The sequence below is a fragment of the Diabrotica undecimpunctata genome, chromosome 8, assembly GCF_040954645.1.
Source record: "Diabrotica undecimpunctata isolate CICGRU chromosome 8, icDiaUnde3, whole genome shotgun sequence".
Classification (NCBI taxonomy): domain Eukaryota; kingdom Metazoa; phylum Arthropoda; class Insecta; order Coleoptera; family Chrysomelidae; genus Diabrotica; species Diabrotica undecimpunctata.
In genome coordinates, this window is record NC_092810.1 from 3,708,321 (window position 1) to 3,730,361 (window position 22,041).

At 33.5% G+C, this 22,041-nt stretch overlaps 1 protein-coding gene across 1 annotated transcript; it reads left to right on the plus strand.

Annotated features, from left to right (window-relative positions):
* The first annotated feature begins 9,325 nt into the window (after positions 1 to 9,325).
* LOC140449190 (fibrinogen C domain-containing protein 1-B-like) lies at positions 9,326 to 21,693 on the plus strand. Its single transcript, XM_072542351.1, has 6 exons — positions 9,326 to 9,467; positions 10,674 to 10,734; positions 16,246 to 16,329; positions 16,742 to 16,963; positions 17,348 to 17,578; positions 21,487 to 21,693. The coding sequence occupies exons 1-6, from the start codon at positions 9,411 to 9,413 to the stop codon at positions 21,651 to 21,653; spliced, it is 822 nt and encodes a 273-aa protein (XP_072398452.1). The 5' UTR covers positions 9,326 to 9,410; the 3' UTR covers positions 21,654 to 21,693.
* The last annotated feature ends 348 nt before the right edge of the window (positions 21,694 to 22,041 follow it).

Below are 22,041 nucleotides of genomic sequence, written 5' to 3' on the forward strand. Positions count from 1 at the left end.
TGGGCGACTTATTCGCGAAATCTAAGCATTGAGACCATGTGCAGCGTACATGGGCTCGGTGGCCAGACTCTTCGGACGCCCAGCTGTCGAGGAGAACAAAAGTCATTTTGCCAAATCGGCAGCTGAGTTTTCGAGCACACACAATTCCCGGACGGAGAGACTCCAATCCAGGTTGGTGGGACTACACTGTAGGGACCTCAGTCCAGAAGTCATGACTTCAACAAAGTAAATAGGGAGAAAAGCTGCAAAGCTACCACTAAAAGCAAGGTGGCATCACCGCAATCGTGTAAAATGGAGGGTGTTTCTCTTCCTAAATCGCCCGACGTAATAGTTCATAGCCTCTCTTGTATATGGCAAACGTAGGGAAGGGGTGATGGAAAAAACTTGGGGTCACATAGGTATCTAGCCAAAATGACATGCTTTTTTGGAACGAGACCGATTTGATCTTCGGACATGGAGGTTTCGCTGAATAACAGTGGTACACTCATGTTTCTAGGGGTTGGAATGTGGCAGCCGTAGCTCAGTGACTATATTACTGGCTTAACAAGCTGAAGAACCCGGGTTCGAATCCCGGGACCGACAACATTTTCAATTTCTAATTTAACTGAGCTACCACCGTTCTTCGGAGGGCACGTAAAGCCATCGGTCCCGGCTACGAAAGTAGTCGTTAAGTCATGTGAGAGGCGCTTGCGCGACCTGAAAATCCTAACACTAGACCTTAGCCAGAACGTTACACGAACTTTACTTTACTTAGGGGTTGGAATGAACTCGTGTGTGTGTGTGTGTGTGTGTGTGTGTGTGTGTGTGTGTGTGTGTGTGTGTGTGTGTATCAGCCAGGCCAGTCCTACACGGGTTCTCCTAGAGCATAATTCTCTAGGGGCTCGGCTTCTTGATTTAGACACTGTGGCTGAGCTTTATTTTAACTACCACTTGAAGTTTTATTTCAACCTTTATTGTTGGTATATAAGAAAGATCTTGTTTTTTCAAGATAACATTATACAGAGCGTCCGGTGAATTGTTAAGGGTTTAAGACCCTTATTTATTACCTGTTCAAGACGACAAAGCTTGGTAATGTTATCAGGTAATTCTTTACGACGACGCGACGTTTAGCGCCACCTTTCCACGGTCGGGAATTACCAGTAAAAAACATTAGCAAAAACAAACATTACCAAAACAGACATAACACTTTTAAATGAATGTTTTGTATGAGTTACACTTATACAAAATATTCTTTTTGAAAAGTAACAATTTCATACTTTATTAATATTAAAAAGGCCCCATATTTGCAGACTATGAATCCGAGCACAAATACTTTCGTATGTATTTTTGGTAAATTCCACAAGACACCTCCTTTCTGATTAATATTCCGCGTGAGTTCTGTAAGTTATGTTTTTCGATGAACATTTATATACATTTCCTTATTTCTTAAACAACTTTATATTGCATTGTAGAAATATAAACATTACTTTCTTTGTATAAACATTTTTGTATGAAAATTAAATTTAGCATTTCGTGAGCCAAAAATCGACAGATGTGCAAAGTGTGACTACTGCAAAATTTTCATGGATTCAAACAAAAATGTCAAAGAAAAATTGAATGCATCTGCTCTTCACAAAAAACATTTAGACCTAGCAGAATCTTCTTTCGATGAAAAGAGAAATGACAAACAAAAAGGTTTAGATGATTCTCAGTATGCTTTATTTACGTTTGATTTAGACAAATGCCTCCCCACACCATTATGCAACATGATATCTTCTTCTTGATGTGCCTATCTGTTAAAAAGGTTAGCGATCATCATGGCAATCTTATCTTATCTACAGCAGCGCAGAAAAGCTGCACATATGTTGTATTAAACCAGATTTTAAGGTTCTTTGATCAAGATGTTCTTCTTCTTCCTGGACCTCGTTTTCCAAATATTTTTCCTTGCGGGATGGCTTGAAGGAGAGCATATCTGGATTCATTTCGTATAATATGTCCGAAGAATTGTAACTTTCTAGATTTGGTGGTGGTCAGTACCTCTCGGTTCTTATTCATTCTTCTAAGGACCTCCTCATTTGTGACTCGGTCAGTCTACGGGATCTTAAGTATTCTCCGATATAGCCACATCTCAAATGCTTCCAGTTTTCTGCACATATCTTCGTTCAAAGTCCACGACACTACAAAAAAGGACAGAGAAGACGTAGCATCGCAGCACTAGTACTTCTGTATCAAAAAAGAGGTTGTCACTTTCGAAGAATGCCCCTATCCGATTGAAGGTGGATCTAGCTTTTCCGATGCATGCTCTAATCTCCTGGTTGTTGGTCCATTCTTCATTTAATATGGTGCCGAGGTAGTTGTATCTGTTATTCTTTTCTTGCTAATTATCATAAGCTTTGTCTTCTTAACGTTTATATTGAGACCATATTGTTGACTGTAATACGTGATTTTGTTCATAAGAACTTGTAGGTCTTCTAAGTTGTCCGCAAATATTATGGGGTCATCTGCATATCTGATGTTGTCTAGCGTTTAGTGCATTGCTTCAATAAATATTCTTTCAAAGTACAGATTGAAGATTACAGGAGACAAAATACAGCCTTGCTTCACTATACGCATGATTTTCACGTAGTTATCTTCAACATAGTGTGTTCATCTTCAACTCTGAGATTTGCTGTCTGATTCCAGTAAAGATTTCTAATTATTTTCAAATCTTGGTTATTAATTCCTGCTTCTTTTAGTATTTGCATCATCTTGATGTGCTGTACTCGATCAAACGCTTTCTCGTAATCGACCAGACATGCGTATACGTCGCAGTTGACGTCTCTGCATCTCTGGAATAAAACTTGTACTGAGAACAAAGCCTCTCTAGTACGAACAGCATTTGTGAACCCGAACTGGTTGGGGGAAATTTGACTTTCACACAGCTTGTAGATTCTCTTATTAATTATCTTTAGGAACAATTTTAGGAGATTACTCATGAGGCTAATAGTACGGTAATCTTCGCATTTTTTGGCTTCTGGTTTTTTTCACTCATATTTCAGCCATTCTGTTGGTATTTTTCCAGAGTTGTTTATGTTGGTGAATATCTTTGCCATTTATATATCTTTCTATAAAATGTTTGTATCGATTTTTGTCTGTTATTAAGAGAAAATATGATGCTTGTTGCTTTATTTGGGATAAGACTATAGCATAACCTGGCGGAGAAGAGATATCTTCATGTGTACAGAAGATGTTACTAATTTTTTCTATGCAATACATTAACTTTTAATTATTTTAACATTAAAATTAAAAAATAGCTGCTTAAATAATTCAAGTCTGTGGTTTAGGCAATTCCGAAAAATATTTAATTTTAAGCATTCTGTTGCTTTTCATCGTTTACTAATCGTTATAATGATAATATGGGAGATTACTTTTGTTTGCGAATAACCACAAATATTTGTATTTCTGTTTTTTGTATTTTTGTGCCGTCGAAATGCTAAGTGGGGTTTTAATAGTTCTCTGGAAACGTGCAGGGTTTCTTTCAGTGTGCATTCCATAAAATTGTATGTTTTTAAAACATTCCTTTTAGGCGTTTTAGCGTTTTTGATCTTTTTTGCATCGTTCTTTGTCGTGATTTATTTTGATACTGAAAAATGAAAATGGCAGCTTATAATTGTGCTCTATTTCTTATTTTGATAAACCTATGAGAAAAACTTGCTTTTTACGGTTTATTTTCTTGGGTCTCCTTTTCTTGTTTAATAATGTTTTAACTTAATATTGAAATCATGGCCTTCTTAAGGTTTTTTCATTTATTTTTATCTTAATATCGTTCATCTTTATGGTGCCAAAGTTTAGATAGTTACCGTTCGTTCAATAAGAAAGCAGGAAGCTTTTTAGGTGTCGCTTTTCACAAGAATTTTGAAAATACCATAAGCCGATTATATTAAGAACGAAATGGTTTTGCACAGAATGGGAAGAAACAGAGAACTTTTGACCAGCATTTAAAGAAAAAAGACAGCATATTTCTGGCACATACTTAGAAATAATAAGTAATTAATTGTTATAGCTGATTATGAAGGTAAAGTCGAAGGAAAAAGGGGTCCTGGTAGACGACAAAGATCCTGACTGAAAAACATTCGGACTAAACCGGTTTAAATACAAAGACGCTTTTAAGAAAAACAGAAGATAAAAACGAATTTAAAATGGTTACTGTCAACATTCATCAGTTCAGTTGGCACTAGAAGAAGAATAGCAAGAAGAAGAAAATCGTTCATCATTTGTCATCAATTTATCGAGATTTTCTTGCTATGATTTGACCAGCGGGTGGGAGGTCTGCCTTGGCTGCATTTATTACTCGTTGGCCTCTATTGCAGAATCATCCTTGTCAATCTCTCATACGGCAATTATCCCAGATATCCCGACCATCCTAATTAAAGCATTGTTCGAGTACATCGAGTAGTCGGTCAGATAGCCAAGTGGCTCAGGCGGCCAACTCTCATTCGTTTTACTGTCGAATGATTAAGTGGATGTGCATTCAAGCCCTCGCTCGGTGTACAGAAAAATAAAAAAGGATAATGCAGTAGTTTAAAATTCTAAAATGAATCTGTGGCTTAGACTAAAATATGCTGATGTCTGATCGGCCTATGGTGGAGCAGTACGGCAAGAGATATGGGGGCTTGCGGCTCCATGACTGATTCTAGAAACGACAGAGGAGCAGATTACAGACAGAGATCATATATGGAAAGCCATCGTTCGTCAAATTTAAGCAAGAAATTCTCAAGTAACCAAGAAAAAACAATGAAAAAAATATCAGTTAGAGCAGCTCCAAGATAAAGAGGTAGTATGAGTCCCTATGAGTAAAGACAGAAAAATTAAATAGATGGGCAGAAAAGTAATCAAAAGAGCTGAATAAATAATGCTAACCTTCTCAAGACATTTACAATATAATTCAGAAAACAACTCATTACAACAGTGCCTGGATACATTGAAACAGAAGTTCTCCGTTTTTTAGGACATAATCTAAAAAACTTCTTTTAACTCCTTTGCTTTTAATCAATCCTTCAAGTTTTTTTAGGTTTATCAAATAGATTTCATAATTATTGGCTCACTATGGGTTAATATTAAAAAAATAGTGTCGCAATATTAAATATCCTGTATTAAGAAATCAGATTACCATGCAAATTTCTAAAAACTCTTAAATACTTAATCTGTGTATATAGAGTGGTCCTAAAGTGATAAGTATACAAAAATAGTTTTAATAAAATGTTGATATTGACAAGGATAAAATTTTATTTTTCGCTATAATTTTCACGTTTGCAGACATTTATGTATACAAATTTGTAACTGGGGGCTTTTGAGTATGAAAAATTATAATTTGATGCAGGTAAGATTGATGAGAAGGTAAGAGCAAATGTTTAACGCAACAGAGATGCTAAAATTACCGACGTCGAAAAGATTTGGGTACTCATTAGTATACTCTTTTTAGCAGGTGTTATAAAATTTGGAAGACTAAATAAGAGAAGAACCTCATTAAAACAATAACACTATTTTCAAATAATATTTCTTTTCCATAGCTCCAGTACGCATGGATTACTAATGTAATCCACGCGTGTATTCACGTAAGAAAATAGAGCCTGTGTACTGGAGGAATAAGATGCAAATTTATACATTTACCCGCCATAATGTTTTTAATTAAGGAACAAGCATTTCTAACATGAATTTTAAATAAACTTATAATGTGAAATTATTAGTAATTGTTTTTTAGGGCCATTCAAGTTACCTCGTAATTTCAATGGTCAGAACTACCTACTTACTTATTTATATTTTTTTACAAAATGATTTTATTGATTTGTTATGGTTGCAATGGTTACAAAAATAACTTTCACGTGTTTTTCTTCAAACTTGTAAGTTTTAATACATTCATCCACATTTGCAAACATTTCTAGGTTTTTTTTGCTATAAATTTCTGCTTAACAATTCCAATTTTTTACAAAAACCATTAACTTTATCACTCGTATCCAATATAATGTGTATTGACTTCTTGAAGCTGAATGTTCAAAATATTTAGTTTCTCGAATATGTCAAGCAAGTAGCTCAATTTCATCAAAAATAAACTATCTCGAAACATCTCGGCTTCCGGTCTATTTTCTTCTTCTAGAAAAATAGCGATTTCATGTCTTAATTCAAAAACACGTTGTAAAAATTTCCCACGTGATAACCATCTTGCCTCACAATAAAATAATAATGCTGAATGTAATGCACCCATGACTTTACAAAGTGCAGAAAAGATTCTGGTTTTCAAAAGTCTCATTTTTTATGTAATTAACTACTGTTACAACCGTTGTTAACACACTATTCAGACCAGGAGGCATTTCTTTGGAAGCCAGAGCTTCTCTGTGGATCATACAGTGTGTCCATATACACATTGGAGACTTTTGTTTCACAAGCGCTTGTAGACTATGAAATTTTCCGGACGTTTCACGAGCACCATCTGTGCATATTCCGACGCAATTCTTCCACTCTATTTTTGCTTCATTTATATAATCGTTTAAGATAGCAAATAATGCGAGCGAAGTTGCTTTCAGTTCTATTGGTTTGCAAAAATGAAGTTCTTCTACTAATGATATGCCATCACAAAATCGAATGTAGGCAATAAAATGAGCATCTTTATTGCTATCTGTTGCCTAATTAAGCTGAATCGAAAACAGCTTGTCGCGCAACTTCCCGAGTAGCTGATCCTGTACATCTTCAGCTATATCACAAACTCGACGGGCAATAGTATCATTTGATAGAGGTATAGACTCCAATTTTTTGGCAAAATTATCTCCAAACATAGTTTCTACAATTTGAATTGCAGCTGGCAAAGTAAGCTCTTCACCAATAGTATGAGGCTTTTTACATCTAGCTTTTTGATGGGAGGTTTTATAAAAGGCAAGTAAAGCTTTTTCATTTACAGTCAAAGTTTTCTTTAAAAATGATTTTTGTTTTTCATGTGATTTTAATTTGAACTCGAAGAATTCTCGGGGTTGATTAATGCACTTACTATGAAGCGTTTCCAAATGTCTTTTAAGTTTATTTGGTTTTATGCTATCAGCTGCTAAAATTTTTGAGCAAATGATACATAAAGACCTTTCTTCTTCATTTACTTCAGTAAACGTAAACCCAAAATTTAAGTAATCTTGAGAATATTTTCTTGATTTTATTTTTGAAACCACTCTCGCCTGTACACTTGTTGATGCTTCACTAGTATCGAATGCTCGCTTACGCCCAGTTAAAAATGTATCCACGATTTTGTATAAATTTAAGTATATTTACCTACTGCTTTTAATATTTTAATACCGTGAACTGCAATGAATACACGCAAACTACAACATAAACATTCACAATAAATTTAACAGGTGCAGAAGGACTGACTGGACTGACTAAACTGACTCGACGAAGGTCTGGGTCTGAGGAGAGGATGAGAGAGGAGAACCCGGAACTCGGAACTTCTCGCGAAGAGAGACGATCGGTTTTGGATTGGTGTTGCCACATATCAATAAATGTACTTATTATCGGTAATTTGGTAATTAAGGTTTTACCGTAAGTTTAGTGCAAGGGCGGATCCAGAGAGACTGGCTAAAAAATTTGACAAATAAATATACTTTAATAGCGATAAGGTTTGATTGTCTTTATGGCACTCAAGTGTGTGAAAATAATTATATAAAATTGGGTCGCAACTGGTAAAAGATTAATAAACTCTGTTATAGGGACTTTCTAGTTGTAGGATATGATTTGGAAGACTCTGATTTCCTCTAGATTCCAGTTGCCGTTCGGATAAGTTTAAACTTTTTTTTCTTCATATAATGTCTAAAAATAAAAAAACATTTAGTATTTTTTATCACAAATTGATTGTAAAATAAGTATACCTTTGTTCTTGGAGTAAACCAGAGTTTCTGGAGGCTCCTCCTCTACAGTGCCATTAACTATAGTAGTGTCTACAGTATTCTCATCCATTTCGTTCACTGATTCAGAATTCTCATTATTAGACTGATAATATGTACCAATTTGTTCGTCAGGTAAGGAATCCAGATCGACAATATCATCATCATCATCATCTAGCCCATCTTTGCTATCCCAAAGACTATCTATTATATCGGCAAGTTTCTTGTCAGTCAGAGGCCTTTGATCATTATGAGAAAAATATGCGCAGTACTGTATACCGCAAGAAATCATGCATTTTACTTACCTTATTAATAACACGTAAATATATTTACTCAAATTTCTTTGGTAAAACTGACAAAAACAATATGAAGCACGTGTCTAATCGTGTACACTACCTAACTAAGAAAACCGAATACTGGTAACCAACACCATCTATGACTGTTTAATCTACTTGATTGATACTGCGTTGTTAGCGAACAATGTTATGCACAAACCGATTCATCTTTATCTGCTATGAAAATAAGTGTTTATATTTAGTATGTCGTTATTAAACAACATGATGCAGTGAAGGGATAAAATTTTAATTTTAACACCCTGTATCTCTCTTAATAATAATAATAGAGATAATAATAATAATAATAATAGAAAAAGTAGAGACATATAAATATCTGGGAACCTGGGTTGATGACAAAAATAACCAAAACAGAGAAATCAAAGTCCGAATTGAAACTGCAAGGCAAGCATTTGTGAAAATGAAGACAATGCTTACCAACAGAGACCTTCAGTTGCATCTCAGATTGAGGGCTCTAAGATGTTACATATTTTCTATCTTACTATACAGAATGGAAGCTTGGACATTGAAGAAACAACACATAAGGAAAATAGAAGCGTTCGAAATGTGGTGTTACAGAAGAATATTAAAAATTCAGTGGGTTCAAAGGATTACCAATGCTGAGGTACTACGACGTCTAAATAAGGGGTTAGAAATTATGAACAGCATAAAAGAAGAAAACTAGAATATTTGGGTCACATAACCAGAGGAGAAAAATATGAGCTGCTGAGAATTATTATGCAAGGAAGGATCTAAGGAAGAAGAAGCATAGGAAGAAGACGCATCTCCTGGCTAAAGAACCTTAGAGAATGGTTTAACTGTAGTTCACTACAACTTTTCAGAGCAGCAGCCAACAAAGTGACTATAGCCGTTATGATATCCAACCTCCGATAGGAGATGGAACTTTAAGAAGTATCTCTCTTATTGTCAACATTTTATTGAAACCGTAGTTGTCTGAAATCGTAATATTTTAAAGTAAAGAATCAATTTTTTCTTTTTATGCAATTACTTAAGGACCACCCTGTACACAACTTTTCAGTAAGTGTTTTTGTGACAATTTTTTTGCAGTTTCCTAATCTATATAATACCATTTTCTAATCTATCACATTTAATCTTTTCCTCCATAAAAGATAATCTGTATAAATTTTCGAATATAAATAAAGGCTGTTTTATTAAAAATCAAATAAACACAAATTGAAAAATGTCGCTATCTAGGAAATATCTGGGTTTAGCCGTATTAACAAGTTTTATTCTGTGCGTAAGTAACAGCAAATTTATATTTCCAATTGTTTTTTCTCTGTTGTATAATAATACTTTTACGTAAACAGAAATTGCAATTTTTTATAAGTTCACTAAGTACAAAAATTAGCGTAGCTGACATTATTTTATCACCAAATGCATTTATGGTTTAAGATCTGTACCTGGAAAAATTCACTAGATACAAACATCGTTTTAACACAGACTTTTAATGCGAAATATTTCATTATTTGCAATTTTTTTTTTGATTTATTTATACCTTAACCACGTAGGGTCATTGGTGTTGTACAATTTATTAAGTACATTTATGGAACATAAAGTATGATGTCAAATTTTTCATATCAGTTCCGTCACTTAATATTGCCTGTAAGGTATCTTGTAATTTATATTGAAGTCTCTCCATGCAATATAAAGGACACTCATTCTTTTTTTTTTTGAAAATAACATAGCCTTTAATTTTGTTGTTGATAATTAAAGACCTGTGGGATTTGTCCATAATTCGAGATTCCATAGCACTTTCGGTAAATGGGTCTGAAGGGTTTTATCATTTATCCCCAAGATTATTTCTTATAATTACCCGGTATTGATCTGCTATTCGCTGTTCAGATACTTGAATCTCTGGGTACTCCCTGCAAAATTCGGCATACGGTTGTCCATAGCCGATCGTTTCTCGACCGAGGTTCGTCACCTTGTAATAGAAACGCAAAATGTTTTCATTAATAGACACAGTCCATTTCATGCGCTGCCTCGGTTGCCTCGCCTGAGTGAGCGCCGGCTGATGTTCCAACGCAGCACCTTCAGCGAGTGGAGCTCGTGTTGTTGTTTGGCTCGTTTGTGGTTCTTCCTTTTGTTGGGCTGTAGCTGATTGTGTGATAGGGGCTTGCCTCCTCAACACCCTGCCACCGAAATCCCGCATGCTGTCACGTCCAGCGCCGGCTCCAGAGCCCTGGCGATCCCCAGGCAGCGACCCTAAACATAAATTATTAAACTCCATTTTCATGGGTATGCATTTCATACCTACTGCCAGGTGTCAGTTTTTGTTCCACGGCAGGTATCCCTGCTACCCTCTGGGTATCGGTTCTAAGAATACCCAGAGAGCATCCCCCATTCGCAGGGGGCCGCGCCTGATAGAAGAACTGACAAAAACTCCCACAGGGAGTTTATTTTATTATTATTATTATTTTTACACATATATAATCACTTTCAGATATGTGGAGAGCATATAGGGGGTGATCAGAAAAACCATACTGTTCAAGAAAAAATAGAGGGTAAGTAATTTCTCTAATAGGTCTGCTTTTGATATTATGATTTATACTTTGTATAACTTCAAAAATTCAAATAAAAAAGCTATCACTAGTTAAAAGGCGAGATGGATATTTAGTTGACACTAACACCGTCAAAGTTTCAAAATCTAAACTTCAGTTGTCATATTGTACGTAAAATTAAAAATAAAAGCTCATATTAATAGTTATTTAACCAACAACTGTATTAATAAGGGCGATTAACAATTGAGATATTTTAACGCGTGAGCGAAGCGAGAGCGTTAATGTTCGAGATTGTTAATCGCCATTTTAATTCACGAGTTCGTTACAAAACTTTTCCGTCGACCGAACTTTTTAGAAATAAAAATATCTTATCGGTAAGATAGTTTCGAAACAAATTCAGATTTCTGCTTTAATCTGGAGACTTCTAAAAATATCTTAGTTTAAATTTTTATTTAGTTAACGATAAATAATGACATACAATGACAGACAGTACTTACAGCGGCTATGTCATTTTAAATAAATTTTTAGGGGGAATATAAATAGGTACCTATATATTGTTCTGAAGCTATTTTCTTGTGGCATTTTAAATTAATTACTATTTAAATGGGAATAAACCACAATTAAAGGTTAAAATACATTTATTGACGTTTCAATTTCCACTTCGGAAATCGTTCTCAAAATACAAACATTAGTAAATTAAACAAATTTTGTTTTTGTTACTTAGTGAAAAATTCTTCTAATAATTTAATTTTATCTGACTCATCTATATTGACAATTCAGACATACATTATACATTTTAAAGTAGACTACTTTAAAATGATATTGCCAATATTGTTGAGTTGCGTTCCTGGGACGACTTTACTTATAAGATAGTTCATTCGATTACATGAAATCCACTTTAACTTGAGAATATCCGTCAGAAAAAATCATAACATGTAATTCGTCTTTAAAAAGACAAATACATGCCATGATGACAGTAAAATTCTCCTGTTAGTGATTCCATAGTAAATTATGAGAGAAAACCAGGAAAAAAAACCTCATAATACTATCCCGACATGGTAAGTATTTGATCTTGCATTTAGTTTACCTTCAATAAATACCAAATTCCGATTTTATATGTTTGTTATTTAAAAAATATAAATGATGTATTCTCTATATGTTACTGACTTACCAATACTGGTATTGGTAAGTTATGGAAATTGAAACGTCAATAAATGTATTTTAACCTTTAATTGTGGCTTATTCCCATTTAAATAGTAATTAGGTACCTATATGTTTGGTTGTCTACACCACAGGTCACTGCCAATCACAGAGCGTTAAATGTGGTTAAATTATTATACAAGCAATGTATGTTGTGTTGCATATAATAAAATCGTTCATTAATAGAAAATCATTCATTAATAGGGGTCATTAATCAATGATTTTGAGAGTGTTAAAATTAATCATAAATGGATGGTCGACGGAAAAAATTTTAAACAGACTGATAGTCGAATGACCGCGTATTTAAAATATGTAGTTAAGTTATTTATTCTATAAAGACTTAAATACTCTGTGAAATCCATATGTGGATCTGACAGAAATCATCAACAAAAAACATTTTTAAACAAATGATACCAATTACATTGAAAGTTTTTATTTTTTACTTCATTGTTAAGAATTCTGTTTTAATTTAAAGCAAAGTGGCAAAGTTTTAATTGCTCTTAAAAAAATCTGTGGTTTTAGATTTGCACCTACAAATTAGTTTTCGAACCTTAATTTCAGTTTAAAGTTTGTGGGCTTTCTCCACTATCTGGTAAATTGGTTACAAAGAGGGTTCCAATTGCCGATTTAATCTTTTGAAACATTCATTCTTCTTTGTTTGAAAGTACAAACTGGTAGATAATCTTGTTTTTCACATCATTTGGCTTGTCGAAGGATGTATGATACAGCTAAATATGCTGTTCATACTAAAGCGATTCTTCTTTGCAGTTCAGCAGTTTGGTTGTCCCCATTAATTTGAATTTCATGAACTATATACAAGCTATACACTCACAAAGAAGCAGAATCTGTTTTCACTTGAAGATCTTTTTTGTGTGGGGGTTCATCCCATTCTGAGTTTGTTTTTACAGTTTCCGGTGTGACTTCGCTGTTTACACAACTTTTCTCCACTATTCTCTCTCTTTTATTGTCCTTTCTATATTTCTTATTTCCATACTTTTTATGTCTTCTTCCACTTGGTGCTTCCATTTCAGTTTAGGTCTACCCCTGGTTCTTTTACTTGGTGGTATCCATTCCGTTATAATTTTTTACGGATTTCTCTTCTCTCTTCTCATTATGTGTCCATACCATCTAATTCTTTGTGCTTTTATTGTTCTAACTATGTTCTCTTAACCCATCCATCTTTTATTTCGTGATTCATTTATTGTCTTGTATCCTCTTTGTTTTCCCTCTTTAAACTTAGTATTTTTCTAATAATCTTCTTCTGAAAAACTTTCAATTGCTCTTCTTCTCTCACTTGAACTTGAGTGCATAAACTAAGTACATGATAACTAGACTTCGGCAAATATGCAAATAAAAATGTAGAAAATATGTGCATAAATATGCACGTGTTTACCCGAAAATATGCAAATATTTTACAAAATATGCATACAAATAAATAAAAAAATCGTAAAATAGTAACAATCTTATTTAAAAAAAAAAGTGTACATAACTAAATATTTCCTACTATTCATTAAGATTTACATTTATATTAAGTAACTACATCATTTTTAAGTATGAATAAACTTATTTAGAATTATGGTAACAATAAATGACCAAGTGGTGTTCAAAATTTTCTAACAAAAACTTGTGGCTTCTGTCTGAGTACATATATTTATATATGGAAAAACTTCGTTCAACATCAACTGATGTAACGGGAGCATTTTTCAAACTAACCAAAACATTTGGTTCTAAATTAATTGTTTCCGAAATATTTCCAGCTATAACACTGACTACTTCAGAAAGAATATGGTAACCTTTATTTTTTTCCATAGTAGCTTCAAATTTTTTTAAAATATCTTTTCCAATATTACCTCTAACGTTCCGACAACATGACGCAAATTCTTTTATTAGTGCTGTACTTTCGAACAATGACAGTTTTGGTGATTCTAACTGAGTAATTGTTTTTTGAACAAAACTAAAATTTGATTTTATACATGAAAGTTCTTGTTGAAGCAAGTTACTCTGAAAAGTTTGTTTAGAATCCAAAAGAGATTGGGAACTTTCATCTGTTAACGTATCAATTATGTTCTTTATTTTAACAAAATGATCTGCATAAAAATTAGCTGCTTCTAACCATGTTCCCCATCGCGTTAAAATAGGTTGTGGTGGAAGAGGAATGTTAGGTAGCATTTCTTTATAAACTTGAATTCTTATAGGAGATTTAAGAAATACTTTTTTGACACTGGATATCATGGTATTCACAAGAGGAAACTTTTTTCGTATTTACTCTGCAACTCTGTTTAATCCATGCGCTACACAAGTAACATGTATTAAATCTTGGAAAAATATTTTTAAATTTTGTCCTGCTTTCACCGTATAAGGAGCAGCATCCGATAAAATAAGCAGTAATTTATTAGAAGGAATAGTTGTCGGAAGAAAAAAAGTTGCTAATGTTTCTTGTATAAAACGCGAAATTGTTAAAGCATTTGTTTTCTCAAGTTGCTGGCATGAAATAAGATGAGATTTTGGTAAGGTATCTTCTTTAAGAACACCAATCAATAAATGAGCAATATACTTTCCTGAGGAATCAGTGGTTTCGTCTACAGATATGTAAAAATAATTATCTGCAATTTCTTCCTTAATATTAATTAACACCGACGAGTATAGCCCGTTCACATTATTTCTTCTTAGAGACCGATCACTTGGAACATTAAGTTTGCAATATTTTTTTAGAAACGAACTAAAATTTACATTTGCTAATTTTGAAAGCGGTATGTTTGCAGACACTAATGAGCGACACAAGTCTTCAATAAAAGTTTCTTGCTCATCTAATTTTTTTGAAGTAGATTGGAAACATTTAGCCATTGAAGTTTGATGTTTTCCTCCTATTTTTCCTTTTTTTGCAATGTGTGAAGCAGTTCTCACATGTTGGTCTATCTGAAATTTCTTCTCACATGCTATCTATAAATAAAAATAAAATCCTTTATTTTAACCCAACCTTTAAAATATAAAAATATACAAGGTGTTTTTGGTTAATCAAATAACTGGTTTGGAAAAAAAAACACTCGCTAAGTGTTTTAAATGCAGTATTAATCCACTAATTAGTTTTTGTTACTAACCATTAGTACATCATATAACTTATTTTAAAATTCAACAAAAGTTTTTTTTTTGTTAATTCAATTACAATAAAAATAATTGTGTTTTAGAATAGCTGACTTCATAAAAAAAAGTAAAGGTGAACAATTTTTCTAAATACACACCATTGTATTGTACCATGCACAATTTTTTCTCACTAAAGGAAGCTATTTTTCATTTAAAAACAACCTACGAGTACTAAATTTCAAGTAAATACGTTTATTGGTTTTAAAGTTATTGTTGTTATTAACTAAAAGAATTTAATTTTTTTTAATTTTAACACCCTGTATCTCGAAAAGTAAATAAGTTTGACCCCTCATTAACTATATCGTTTTGTTCAATTTTTCGAGAAGTATCTACAGTCAAACGTTGTACGTGTCATTTGGAAACACCCTGTATGTATGAAATATTAGATATTTAATAGAAAATATTAGATACTTACAATTTTGCCACAGACTGAACAGTAGATTTTTCCCATATCCATAGACAGCTCTTTATAAGGTTTAATCCAAGTTGAAGCACTGGTTGTTTTAGGCATTATAAAATCACAATCTTCCTTTTTGTTACGCACAACGAGTGTTTACGCTTTGAATATCAAAACAAAAATGATTTACAAATCTGAGCATCAAATTAGAAATGTTTAGGTACCTAATTCAATAAACTGGGAGATTTTGGAAAATCCCTAAATTAGGAACAAAACTATTAGCCGTTTACCTGCTGTTAAGATACAATAAATTGTAGATAGATTTGGGGATTAGATCATAAAATGCAAATGAGCGAACTCTTAGCGATTATCCAATAACTGAATGCCTCAGTGACCGAGACTTTCTAAGAATGTTGAGGGCTACTTAAATTGATCTTCTTTGAAATTGTAAATGTTTTGTACCTGTAGAGATTACGTACTTAGATCATTTCTTGATTAAAATGACTACAAAATTTTATACAAGAATTGAAATAAATTGGTATGTTTAAAAATTTTCAAATACAGTATAAAAATCTGAACTTTTATGCACTTTATGCAAACTTTTATACAAATATGCCATAATATGAAATATTTGCATAAAATATGCACAATATGCAAAATATGGAATATGCATATTTGCGGAAGTCTAATGATAACTAACTATGGGAATTAATATGTTGATATATTAATTAATTAAATGTGATTGTGAAATATAAATTATATAAAACTTATTTTAGAATCCTCAACATTTAACAAATCATCATATATTGGTCTGGCAGATGGTAATCCATTTAGGAATTGTAAGGAAATATTCGACTCAGGTATGTACTGCATTTAAAACATATATAACTAAATATAATACAAATAAATGAAAAAGAGTATAAAAAATGAAGGAGTCACCTCAGAAAGATCAAAATAACAGAACAATAACAAAGGGGAAAAGGTTTAAAAACTGAGGCCATAAAGAATGTGCCAAATAACTAATTAAATCAGACGCCTATCAAAAACCAAAAATGTCTCGAGACATTCGTTGGACTTTCCGAGTTTGAATTTGTATCAACCCAAGTGTCTGATGCGGCTGGGATAGGCCGAAATGATTCATAACATTTTATTTATACCGATTCGAGCACGGGAAGTTTAACGAATTTGTCCTCCTAGGTCATATATTTGGCCATATATTAATTTTTAAATATATATTAATTTTTAACTATGTGAAATATTTTGTTATCATAGGTGTAAATATTTCCGGAATTTACGAGATACAACCAACTGGCTCAAATAAATTAATAAACGTAACATGTGACATGGAGACAAGAGGGGGCGGATGGACTGTAATACAGAGAAGAATTGACGGATCTGTTGACTTCTATAGAGACTGGAGAGAGTATAAATTTGGGTTCGGAGATCTAAATGGAGAACATTGGTTAGGATTGGAGAGTATTTACCACTTGACAGGTAACAATTATCTAGTTCAATTTAGCAATGCAATGTAGTGTGCTTGAATACAATAAGGTAACAATCATCATTATTATCATTATTATCATATGTGACCACTGACAGCCCATGGAGGGCCATGGTCACTCGTTGGGGTTTCTAGTCAGTAAAGTTTTATATATAAAAGATAAAAAAATAGGTGTGCGACAGGGATGTATATTCTCCCTATTATTGTTCAATACATATTCAGAGTACATTATAAACCTAGCGCTAACGGACATAGACGAGGGAATACTTTTTTTCAAATTTAAAATGTTTTTTTTATCTTATTGTTTCTCTGTTCGAAAGTTGTTTGTCTTTTTCTGTCATTATTCATCGATTATCAAGTTATTTTTTTTATTTTAGCGTTTGAAGCTAACTTGCTGCTTGTGGAGTTGGTAGACAAGGATGGAATTAATGCTTATGCTTTGTACGACTCTTTTGCCATTGGTTCCGAAGTGGAGGGATACTATTTAAGTACTTTAAAGGGATATTCTGGGGATGCTGGTGATTCATTGACCTACCATTTAGGACAAAATTTTACTACAAAAGATCTGGATTTAGATCAAAGTATTCTTAACTGCGCGGAAGAAGAATGTACGTATTAACTAATTTACGATTAAAATCATTATTATTATTTAAATTTATTTTTAAATATATACATACATATATATATATATATATATATATATATATATATATATATATATATATATATATATGTATATATATATATATATATATATATATATATATATTCAGGTGCAAAAAATCGATCCATTCCTTGTTTCTTATTTATTTGAAGTTGTATAATTTTAGAGACATTAAATTACGTATGTAAATTTAGGTGTACCCTCGTATACGAGAAATAAAATAATAATTTTAAAATTGATTTTTATATTTCTTAAAACAAATTGGTATTTCAGGTTTTGGTCAAAAAGGGTCTGAAGCAAGTAGATATTTATTGAATGTTGTTTTTAATTCAACAACCATACTAGTCTACTGATTTGATTTTCAAAACGTGTTATATTTTTCTTTAATTATCCTTCCTAAATGTCTCTAACTCCGACAGATGCTGCAAGGGCGGTGACTTTATTTCAAGATGGTCGTAGCCAATATTATGCAGCTGAAATGTTGGGTGTTAGTCGATCTTCGGTTCAAAGAGCAGTTCGGCGTTTTAGCGACACCGGTAACTTCACAAGAAGACCAGGATCAGTTCGTAGAAGGGTAACATCTGAAAGAGATGATCGATTTCTGGTCTCATCATGTTTGAGAAATAGTCATCTAACTTCAGTTGAACTGACAAATCGTCTGAGCGAAGTGATAAATGTGGATATAAGCAGATGGACAGTTCGTCGACACTTGTAGAAGGTAATTTACTATTCAGAAGGCCAGCCCTATCTCCAATACCATCCATAGAACATCGCAGAGCTCGCCTTGCTTTTGCAAGAGAACATGAAAACTGGAATGATGCAGATTGGAGCAATGTATTGTTCTTAGATGAGTCCAGATTTTGTCTAAGGTCACCAGACGGCCGAGAAAGGGTTTGGAGAAGACACAGAGAGCGATATTTTCAATGTAATATTGCGGAAAGAATAAGTTATCGGTGGGGCTCCGTTATGGTTTGGGCTGGTATCAGTTCAGAAGCCCATACTGATTTAGTTATTGTAGATAGAGGTTGTATGACTGCTGGAAGATACATAACAAGTATTTTAGATCAGCATGTGGTACCTTTTGCTCCTTTCATTGGACCTAATTTTATTTTTATGGACGACAACGCGCGTTCACCGTGATAGAATCGTCAACCAATATATAGAGGAGATGAGAATTGTCCGTATGAACTGGCCTGCTTGCAGTCCCGATCTCAATCCCATAGAACATCTATGGGATATGATGGGAAGACGTCTTCCAGCACGAGTACCCCGTCCAAACAACTTGGCTGAACTTACAGCGGCTCTTCAAGAAATATGGGACCAATTGGATCAATTTGATATCCAGAGGTTAATTACCTCAATGCCTAGACGTGTACAGGCTGTTTTTAGGGCCCGAGGGGGAAACATTAGATATTGATTTATTATCAATGTTTTTCTTAATTTCAGAAAGTTTTGAATATTCTTGTATTTTTGAGTTTTGGCGTATGTCTCTATAAATAAATGATTTTTTTGGATAATCTGTAAAAATTATTTTAATATAACATATACTTTTACATATTATACCTAAATTAAAACTAATATCTTTAAACGTTTTCTTTTTTCAGCAAATAATACTAATGGATCGATGTTTTTGCACCTGAGCACATATATATATATATATATATATATATATATATATATATATATATATATATATATATATATATTTGCATACATAAGTTTATTGGACTGTTGCTTAAGTCGACCACCAGGCAACACATCAGTGGAGAAAGCATCAACGGTATGCTGCTGTCTGCTTTTGAAAGATCAGAGCATAAATCAAACGAGATTATTGCCAACCCCATGTCTCTTGTATAGCTAAACAACCAGATACATGGATTCAAGTGCAGCTCCACTAAAGGCAAATTCAATATCTAAAAAGTTACCAAAGTCACAACCACTTTTGATTAAGTACACACTCGATCCCCTCCTCAGTCATAATCCCTTTTGGGATGTGGTGAGACTATCAGGCCTTTACAGTTTTTTCACGAATTCCCTTCATTTTTCTTTGTCCTGGACTAGTTGTTCGGCTTCATGTAACCCTTGGTTAATCAATATTTTTGTTTGATCTACCCAACGGCTTCGAGATCTTCCCCTAGGTCTCTTTCCTTTAACTCAACTTAACTCTCGACTATAAGTTTTTCCATTGTACCTGTTCTTCTAGTAATGTTTCCAAAATACTGCTAATATCTCTGTTGTATTTGTTTAAGCAATCTATCCTTTACTTTGTTGTTCTAATATGGATACGTTAGTGCGATGATCAATCCAGGATATTCTTAACAGGCCCACTGACATTCCCAAGTACTTGCTACTTCACCATTTTAAAGTACTCCTTAAGCGGGAGCTTATACGTTATTAGAGCTTATACTATTATCCCTACACTTTCAAAAGTTGATTATCAGGAGAGTTTCGAAGTCCTCTTCGTAAGTTAAATACAAACTGTTAACAGAACTCTGAGGACGGGCACTTGAAAACTGCAGAATCAGCAGCCCCCTCTGACAGTGGATAATTAAGTGTATACCTACCAAGATCACAGCTCTGTAAAAGTAATCTACGGACATCTATATCTCTTCAGTCCTGCATCAAAAAGAAGTAAAATCCCACAAGGTGATTACCGAACTCATCTCTAACCGTTCTTAGGTCGCAGCTGGTGAGTGTCTGTATAAGATTTGGTGGCTCTGCCAGCCTCCAGCTTTATAAGAATATGTCTGTAAATAGGATCCAACGTAAGATTTGGTTATAGGTTTTTCTTCTTCTTGTTATGTGGATATAACTCTGTTTGTTTTTCAATGTGCGACCAGCAAGTTGTCGTTTGATAATTTTCGTGGTCTTTCTGCTGATCGTCTTTCTATTGGGGAATCGTCTTTTGCCGTCTTTGCTAATCTATTTGTTGCTATTTCATTATACTCTCATATTTCTTACCCACTGCTTAATGTTCTCTACCTTGCATGTGTTTATATCTCTTCTGTTTTTAACATCCGTTTTGTACTCTCTGTGTCACGTTGTGTTTCTGTCGCGTATTTCATTATTGGTCTGATGACTTTTTTTCAATTATGCTTTTTTTTTTCTTTACCGATATTTTTTTTTCTTATGTTGTTTCATTTAGGCAACCTGCGGCTCTGTGGATTCCCTATTTAGACCTTGACTTTAATTTTTGTTTGAGTTATAAGTTAAGTTAAATATTCTTTCTTCTTCTTCTTAACATGCCATACACCAAAGTGCGTAGGCGACTATCTCATTACTAGAATTCTGTTCTTGGCGGCGTGACACATCTCGCCTGTATTGTGTATTCCTGTCCATTCTTTAATATTCCTTAACCAGGATAATTGTTTGCGGCCGGCTCCTCTCCTACCTTCGATCTTCCCTTGTAGGATTAACTGTGGTATTTCATATTTTGCTCCTCTCAATATGTGCCCAAGGTAACCAATCTTGCGTTTTTTAATTAATTCAAAGAGTTCTCTTTCCACGCCGGCTCTCTTAAGGACGTCATCGTTTCGATTTCTATCCACCCAAGGTATGCGCATCATTCTTCTCAATGACCACATTTCAAATGCTTCAAGTTTGTTGATAGATGTTTTTTTCAAAGTCCACGTTTCCATGCCATAAGGCAAGATGGACCATATGTAGCACTTGACCATTCTGTAGCGTATTTCGAAATTTAAGTTTTGATTACATAGGAGCGGTCTGAATTTCACAAAAGCTTGTCTTGTCTATTATATAGTTATAGTATTCTTTCTACTACCCTAGTTTTGTACTTATTTTTGGTACCATTGGTATACTATACTAAATTAATAATTATGTTTTAAATTTCAGTGGGGGCTTGGTGGTATAAATCCTGTTACCAGAGCAATTTAAATGGTAAATTAAGAAACATATTTCGGCCAGCGGCGTATAGAGATAAAGGAATTAACTGGCTTAGTTTTAGAGATAATAACTATTTCTTATCTCAGACAAGAATGTTAGTTAGACCAGAATATTAGAAATTAGAAAAATTTTAATAAAAATTTTTTTTGAATTGAATAGTGTTTTAGTTTCTTCCTACTTTATCTTAGACATACGTACTCGTATTTACTATTCACAATCACTTTCATAAATTGACTAATAAAATCAACATCAGACATCAGTTTTTAGCAATACAATGACAATGCTGTAGTGGCAAAGCTTACTCATCTGTTGGATATGATTTAAAATTAATGGTTTGAAGACCAAAACCACCTAGATGAGATACTAAAAACTATTGAGACAGTTTTGGGACAAAAAAAAACCATGGACGACAGATGAAATCATGAAGCTGACGGACAAAAGAAGAAAAGCCAAATATGACCTGGACATATCTCTCTCTTCAATTCTGACCCCCGGAAAGAATTT